Source organism: Ochotona princeps, chromosome 4 (assembly GCF_030435755.1).
Source record: "Ochotona princeps isolate mOchPri1 chromosome 4, mOchPri1.hap1, whole genome shotgun sequence".
NCBI classification, from domain to species: Eukaryota; Metazoa; Chordata; class Mammalia; order Lagomorpha; family Ochotonidae; genus Ochotona; species Ochotona princeps.
The window spans coordinates 107,146,670-107,154,966 of NC_080835.1; the positions used below are offsets into that span (position 1 = coordinate 107,146,670).

The window sequence follows — 8,297 nt, forward strand, 5'->3', positions numbered from 1 at the left end:
GTCTGGTTCTGGCACAATCTCAGCTCAGCCAGAACCTCCCACCACAGAGCTAAGCACAACAGTGACTCATAGGTGAGGGAATACAGGTGAGCTCAGGGATGAAGAGTTTACCAGAACTCCATCTCATTTATCTCATTCATTTCAGAGACCCTGAAAAGGAATGCTGTATGTTTTTTGTATTCCCTGTGCTATAAAAGAACACACAGCCTTGTAAGTCCGGTATTACTGGCTCACACATCCTGCTAAGCATGTCTGAAATGATGACTTGACACATGCCCTGAATAAAAGGCCCCATTTGTATTACTACAGATCTGAATCTTGGTAATACCGTGACTTGAATCCTTTTAAAGCACTCCCTCTGTTGAAATAGCCACCATGTCTTAGGAATTTGCACTAGTAACTCAGGGTCCACTTTCCATTGGTTCCAATCATGCTGCTTGGGAGATGTGAATGCCTACAGCAGGTTCATAACACCTATGGTCACAGAGTAGCTCTCCATAAAACCAAACTGGCTGTGACTGAAGGACTATACTATTGTAATAATATGGGAAAAAACAATTTGGAGGGGAGGACGGGAAGAGAGGAGGGAAAGTGCTATACCTACAAAACCATAAATGGAAAAAAATGATAAAAGACAATTTAGACATTGATTTTAAAAATAATTTATACTATGAATAAGCAATCACACTAAAATTAATTATTAAAAAAACTTCGAGAAAGCCTGAGAGCTTCTGTTTTTAACATCCCCAAGACTCCTGCAGTTTCTTTTCAGAACCTTTCCTGTGGTCCCTGGCCTATCTCACCTGCCCCAGCTCCTCCTTTCCTTTCTTGCTGCAGCACCTCGCCCCCTCCCCCTCACTTCTCCACTGTCTCTCCCACAACTCTGTTTCCTCTTTCTGCTTGTAGAATCAACCATTTGCTTCCTGACAACAAGTTATCAAAAAGGGTTACAACCTATGCCCATGTTTGCTCCCTTCCCTGCAGCCTGGAATCAGAATTTTCCATTGCAACCAGAAAAAAGGAGGGCATGGAGAGTGTTCAGCCTTGCCGCTTGCCAGGTCTCAAGGCACTTAGCAACCTAGATTTGTTCTGCTTTGAAAATCTCACACAGCACTCAAAGTAGTTAAGAAAATAGCATATAAATTATCTTCTCTAGCCTCTCTCTCTCTCTCTTTCTCTTTCTCTCTCTGTTTTTCAGCCAAGAAACCTGTGTGAAGGGAAGATATATGTTTTGACAGAAGGTCACAGGAGTGAAAGCCACAGTTATGCAAGGGCCGAGATCATGCAGCCCCAGTATATCTTTCTGGGGTTTACAGTGATAGCAGCATGGTGTTCAGTTTTTGTAAAGGTTCCCTTCTTGGGCTTGGCTTGATAACGTAATGGCTAAAGCGCTCACCTTGAACACACCAGGATCACATATGGGCACCAGTTCTAATCCCGGCAGCTCTACTTCCCATCCAGCTCCCTGCTGGTGTCCTGGGAAAGTAGTCGAGGATGGGCCAAAATCTTGGGACCCTGCACCTGCGTGGGAGCCCCAGAAGAAGCTCCTGACTTTGGATTGGCTCAGCTCCAGCCACTGCAGCTGCTTAGGGAGTAAACCATCAGACTGAAGATCTTCCTCTGTTTTTTCCTCTCTGTATATCTACTTTTCTAACAAAAAAAAAAAATCTTTAAAAAGAATATTTTTTACTTTATTTGGATGTTGGAATGACAGAGAGAGGGAGACAGAAAGAGAAAGAGAGAGAAGAGCCATCTTCCCTTCACTGGTTCACTGTCACAGCAGTTACATTTGTGTAACCCAGGAATTCAGTCTGTATTTTACTCCATGAATGGCAGGAGTACAAATGCTTGAGACATACCTCCTCAGCCCCCCAAGCCTGTGAGCAGGGAGCTGGATCAGAAGCAGGGTAGCCATGTTGTGACATACCAGGTTAAGATGCACCTTCAATGCAAGCATTCATATGGTTTGAGTCACATAAGCTCCCCTTCCATTCCAGTTCCCCACTGTTGTGCCTGGGAAAGCATCAGAGGGTGGTTCTGGTCCTTGGACACTGGCATTCACGTGGGAGACCTGCAAGAAACTCCTGGTTCCTGGCCCAGCTCATTGTGGCCATTTGGGGGTGTGAAACAGCATATGGAAGACTCTTTTTCTCTTTCTTTCTCTGTAACTTTGCCTTTAAATAAATCAATTAATCTTTTAAAAGAGTTGCTGATTTTTATTGGAAAAGCAGATTTGCAGAAAGAAGAAGAGACAGACAGAAAGATCTTCCATTTGCTGGTTCACTCCCCAAATAGCTACGATGGCCAGAGCTGAGCTGATCCGAAGCCAGGAGCCAGGAGCTTTTTCCAGGTCTCTCACATAAGTGCAGGGTCCCAAGGATTTGGAATGTCCTCTACTGATTTCGCAGGCCACCAGCATGGAATTTAGATTGGAAGTGGAGCAGCTTGGATATAAACTGGTGCCCATATGGGATCCTGGCACTTGCGAGGTAAAGATTTTAGCCACTAGGCCATTGCACTGGACCTCAAATAAATTAATTTTTAAAAATAGAAGCCAAATAGCCATAGCTCTGAAATGGGATGCGGGCATCCCAAATAGCAGGCTGATGTACTGTGCCACAACACCAGCCCAATTAGTGTATTTTCTTATTCAGCAGTCATGTCGTTGACCGGAGTCATTTTCAACATACTTCTGTGTGTGAGTCAGAGTGATCCAGTGGACAGGTGTGATAGTTCCCACCCAGCTGCATAGACAGAACTTGGTCCCATGTTAGAAATGCTGAATCCCAGGTCCTATGGCAGCCCTGCTGAATCAGGGCCTATATTTTACAGTCTCTGATGCATTGCTACACACATTAAAATCTGTGAAGCACTTGCTTTATTGTCCAAACCCGCCAAATTCATTTTCTCCCTTAATGAGGTGGTATTGTAATGATGCTAAGCACAGTTTTTCTTCCTTCCTTCCTATTTTGCTGTTGCAAAGCTGTCCCATAAAAACAGCATTTTGCAAAAGGAAAGTGAATCTTTACATTTCATAGAATAGCACTATGGTCCAATAATCCCCCACAAGGAGTCAAGGACCCACCCTGCTCTTGCAGGATGACACCTGCAGGAGCATCTTTCTCTTTCTGAAGCTGTTCCTGTCCCCGACTTTGTGAGCTCAACACTTCTAAGTAGATTCTCATTCATGAATTGCACTTTATCAGTGATTCACCATGAATAAGGGGTTCATGACCCTGAAGCCATTGTATCAGGCCCTCTGTAGTAACTTGTTTGTTTAATTCAATGCATTTCAAATAACGTGTGGTGCATTTGGGACAGTGACAGCATTATGGTAGCCATCTGACCTTTCATCTTACCCTCTATATGTGCTGCAGAAAAGATGAGGTGAGTCTACCAGTGCCTTCTTCAAAATGTCTCAGTCTCCCCCTCCACTCTCCTGGGATTAGCCAGGGCCAGTGACATTGTTCAGGAAAAGTATGTAAATTTGAGTGTCTGTGAGTGTGTGAGCCACTGTTCCAGGCCCCATTTCTATTCTCCATGGAGTGTGTCTATCCGCTCCTTTCACGGGTTTGCGCAAGATTCTCTAATGTCACAGACTCACACCTGTGTGCTTACCCTGGGGCTCTGACCTCAGGACCAAGTTTCAGCAGGGTTCACTGGTCAAAGGGTTACTCCATCAGCCAATGTGCTATTTGCTCCTTAGAACCACACAAGATTGAACCAAGAGAATGGCGCTGATTTGGGGTGACTCAGGCCATTTTTATAAATAGGGTGTCCTGTAGAGGTGTAAGAGCCTCACACCTTCTAACACAGCCTTAGTGATACCAGTTTCCAAACCTTGTCAGTCCATCCAGGGCAGACACGACCTGAGAAGGAACACAGAGGCAGAAAAGGTTGGAAAAAGTCACAATTAAAGTGGTCTGGGGAAATGGGCTGAGTGAGTGCTGGAAACTTTTTACTGCAGGAAGAGTGAGGGTGCTGAGGTTCGGTTGCCACGTCTCACCCTGACCCAGCCCTGGAGAGCCTTAACCTTGGTGATTCAGGCATTGACTGAGCAAGCTCCTTTTGGAAAAGAATATGCCTCTATAAGGTTGTGTGAAGTGTATAATGATTTTATTGCGATAATGCCTGAAGTGCAGAAGGAACTAGGCAGCAAACCTGGGAGACATGAAAACGGCTGTTGCTTCTCCCTGGCCTTCCTGTGGACTGCATTTTCCCTGGGAGCCAGGTGCTTTGATAGAGATCAGACTATTTGTTTGAAGATGAACAATCTATTATCTGCATAGAATCACAGCCAGTGTGGTAAGGAGCCTGGTTAAGGAGTCAGATTAGTGCCAGAGCATGTGATAGTGACTGGGAACACGATTACATGAAAGTAAAATTTGTACCCCCTGAATATTTTGGATCATGCATTGCAAATGACTCCAGTGCCTGAGAGGGAAGCCTTCACAGAGCTCTACAAAGTCTGGTATGAAATTTATGAGGTTGTTCTGGTAACTCCAGACGTATCATCTGAGGGTAACTGCCGGATATATTTCATAGTGGCAAGTGTTTATCAAGCATCTACTATGTGGCAGCCGTGAAGTGCTTCCGCATTCATTCGTGGTCGACTCCATCTACTCAGCCAGAACTTTCCATTTTCAAAATTATTTTTAACTGACAAACAAGTGTCGGTTACGGTTTTCAAACACAATGTGATTTAAAAAAAAAATACGTGTACATCTTGGAATGCCTCCATCCAGCTAGTTATTCCCTATCATGATTTGAAACAGAACCATTTTCTGTGTATGTATTTGTATTCAAACCCAAGATGTTCACTTATTGTTCGACAGTGGTTAGTCCCTTTGTATTGTCTATAGAACTGTGCTGTGTCAAAGTGGCTTAGTCCATCAATTGCAATGCTTGCATACCTTAGCAGAATGCAAGTTTGAATCCTGACTATTCAGCTTCTGATGTGGCTCTCTACTAATGAACCCAAGGAAGCAGCTGATGATAACCCAACTACTTGGGTTCCTGCCACCAATGTGGGAGTTTTGAATTGAGTTCCAGGTCCCTCTGACATGGCCCCAAGCTATTGTGTCTGTTTGAGGAGAAAACCAGCAAATGGAAGATGACAAAAATTGTCTCTCTCATTCTCTCTCCATCTCTCTCTTGCTCATTGTCATGCAGCTTGTAGAAGAAATCAATAAAATTTAAAAAGCCATTTCTTCATTGTGAAAAATTCAGATGCTTGCTATGAGAACACACAGCAATTATAATCCGACCTTTGCTTTTAACAGTTTCATTCATCATGGCAATTCTCTTTAAAATTTTAGAGCTTAACAATATGCTGTGATGTTTAGTATGCACTTTCTTATCTTGGTTAACCGTTACAATAATCATTTAGGAAAAAATATTGATCGTCCTTTCTTATCAAATATTGTGAAAAAGTGCAATTGGCTAATATTACATCAAAGAAGCGTTCTAGTAGAGAATCTTCCTTAGTTGTCATGGTTTTTGGCAAATACCACACCCTCCATCTTCGGCTTCATGTTCAAACCCCAGAAGTACTAGGTTTTTTTCTGTTTTTCTTCAGTTCCCTTTCTTACAATCTCTAGATGTGGATCTCAGGTTCTTGATGATGTCCCTTCCGTCTGTTTCTGTCTTCCCAGAAGGCCAGGGATTTGTGAGTGAGGATGAATACCTGGAAATCTCCGACATCAAACGAGACCAGTCTGGGGAGTACGAGTGCAGTGCTCTGAATGACGTAGCTGCACCCGATGTGCGGAAAGTGAAAATCACCGTGAACTGTGAGTCAGTCCTTTCTTGGGGATCTCATGGGGAAAGGCAGGCACGGGGAGCAGGCTGCTCTGCAGTACCACTCTCTGAAAGACCCACTACAAGCAGCTGCCAGTGGCAGAATGCTTGATTGGATGGCCTTGTCCCAGCATGACCGCTTTTGGCATTTCTGCTTGGAGTCTTCCTCTGACTGTCAGAGCTCCCTGTGAGTGGGGAGAACTTTCCATTAAGAATTGGTTTGAAGACCTGTAGGAGATGCTGGGGTAAGTGCAGTATCCTCAAGCAGGAATACGCATCAATTTAGATAGCCATCGTGATAAGGGGTCATTCCTCTCTCACGGATTAACCTATGTGTATTGTGTTTTCTTTAAATTTTCCACAGACCCTCCCTACATCTCCAAAGCCAAGAACACTGGGGTCTCGGTTGGTCAGAAGGGCATCCTGAGCTGCGAAGCATCTGCAGTCCCCATGGCCGATTTCCAGTGGTTCAAGGAAGACACCAGGTACCTTGGAATAGAATATGCTCAGTTGTGAAACAGAGTTGATGGGTCATTCCCCCACATGAGAATAATAAGGAGGAAAGATGAGGCTGAACAGGAATGATCACATTCACTTTCATCACAGCTTCCTTTTAGATCCAGAAAAAATGAAATGGAAGGAGACTTCAAGTAGGATGAGATGACTTGACCTTGTTTCAGAGTTTGAGATTAGTTGTGGACATGGTCATTTTGGATGAGTAGAAGCCAGTGAGTTTTTCTCTTGAGCACAATTTTTCTTCCTTTTATCCTCACTGCAAGAGCTGAGGTTGGAGAGACTAGTTTAGTTAGAGTAAAGTGTTTTTGTGCAAAGGAGGGCCTCCTGACAGGACTCATCTTGCTGTATTTGCGTTGGATCAGTGCATCCCATCTGCAGCTTCGATCTGCTTGTGGAACCACCCATAGCAGCTTCTCCTATTGCAGGTTAGCCACTGGTCTGGACGGTGTGAAGATTGAGAACAAAGGTCGCATATCCACACTGACCTTCTTCAATGTCTCAGAGAAGGATTATGGGAACTATACTTGTGTGGCCACAAACAAGCTTGGGAACACCAATGCTAGCATCACATTGTATGGTGAGTGCAGCAAGCCTGGGCATGGTGGACTCAGCCATGTTGGGGAGCTTGGGAGAGTTGGGAGGGAGGAAGGGAGGATCTGCGTGGCCTGTGTCCATCTACACAACTCCACCCACAAACATTAGCTAACAAATACATTCCCCCTGTCATTCCCTGGGCATGACATCTAATGAAGTTCAAAGGAAATTGGTTTATTGGTCATGGGGAGGCAAGATATTGAAAAGACTAAAGCAAATTCTACTTGGATGATGATAGTCTCCATAAAAAAATTGAAACATGGAACAGTTTTATTTCAAACCTACCTAAGGTCTACAGAGATCAATCAGAGGTGATTTTGAAAGCCCTGTCTTATAAGAGTCTGTGATTCTGAGGCTTGTGTGCACAGTATTAAACCAAACCAACTAATGCCATCACGGTTTTCATGCTGATTGCCATGCCATGTTCTCGTTCATTGGGGTGAACAGAGCACAAGTCTAAGGCCTCTCCAGATGGCCATTCATTCTGTCCAAACGGGGGCATCAGGCTCTTCCTAAAAGGCCTTTCCATCCCATGTGGATGCAACAGTATTAAGAGCCACAACTGGGTGTCTTGGAAGCCTTACCACTCTCCCACTCCACCTTCCTTCCCTGATGTGTTCCAATCTTTGTGCCTCATTTCACAACATGGGCCACAGCCAGCTTGTGATGTTCATGTGTGTATGTGTGTATAGATTTGTTGAGGTTTGGTTAGAGGGAAGCATCATATAAGTAGGATGAAGAGGTATGCATTCTTCCATGGATACCTCAGACTCTGAATAAGCTTTCAGCACTGACATTGACTAAACTTTGTCCCCCACTCACCTGAAATGTGTGATTTATGTCTTTTGTTTCCTCTCTGCATTGTGTGTGCATTGTGCTGTGTGTGTCTTAGAAATAAGCCCCTCATCCGCAGTGGCAGGTGGGTACAGCATGTTCCTTCCTTCCTCTGCCTGTTTGAATGCCTATGCTTTTTTAGTTTTAAGCACTACTTCAAAGAAAAGCTTGCCTGCTTCCCCTCCCTGAGTCATGGCTCCTGAGTGAAGGAACTTCATGGGGTTTGATATGTAGCATTTAGATAGCAAGCATGCAGAATATGATGCCTTACACATGGACATTTATGCAATACCATTATGGGTTTCAAGGAAGGAAGGTTTTGTCCCACCTCCCCAAACCCAGATCATAAACTTCTCTGTTGCCCCTACAAAGGATGACAATCATGCCATTTCTAAACACAGCCGCACCAAGAACAAGCCAGCCCAGAGATCAAATAGGCTATTGGTTGAATGTCTCTTTGAGAACACATACTAGAATTAGCCTAGAGGGCTGATGGCTTATGCTAAAAACCTTATTTTAAAACATTGATCCTTGGGGTCATTATTTTTAATGGA

The 8,297-nt window shown here is 44.1% G+C and overlaps 1 protein-coding gene across 1 annotated transcript in view; it reads left to right on the forward strand.

The window, feature by feature from the left end:
- The window catches only part of OPCML (opioid binding protein/cell adhesion molecule like), a 1,164,457-nt gene extending 1,157,160 nt beyond the window's left edge, over positions 1-7,297 (forward strand). Inside the window, exons 5-8 of the mRNA XM_058662337.1 lie at positions 5,658-5,792; positions 6,164-6,284; positions 6,741-6,892; positions 7,278-7,297. Coding sequence (XP_058518320.1) covers positions 5,658-5,792; positions 6,164-6,284; positions 6,741-6,892; positions 7,278-7,297 — 428 coding nt within the window. The remainder of the gene's footprint in view (positions 1-5,657; positions 5,793-6,163; positions 6,285-6,740; positions 6,893-7,277) is intronic.
- The last annotated feature ends 1,000 nt before the right edge of the window (positions 7,298-8,297 follow it).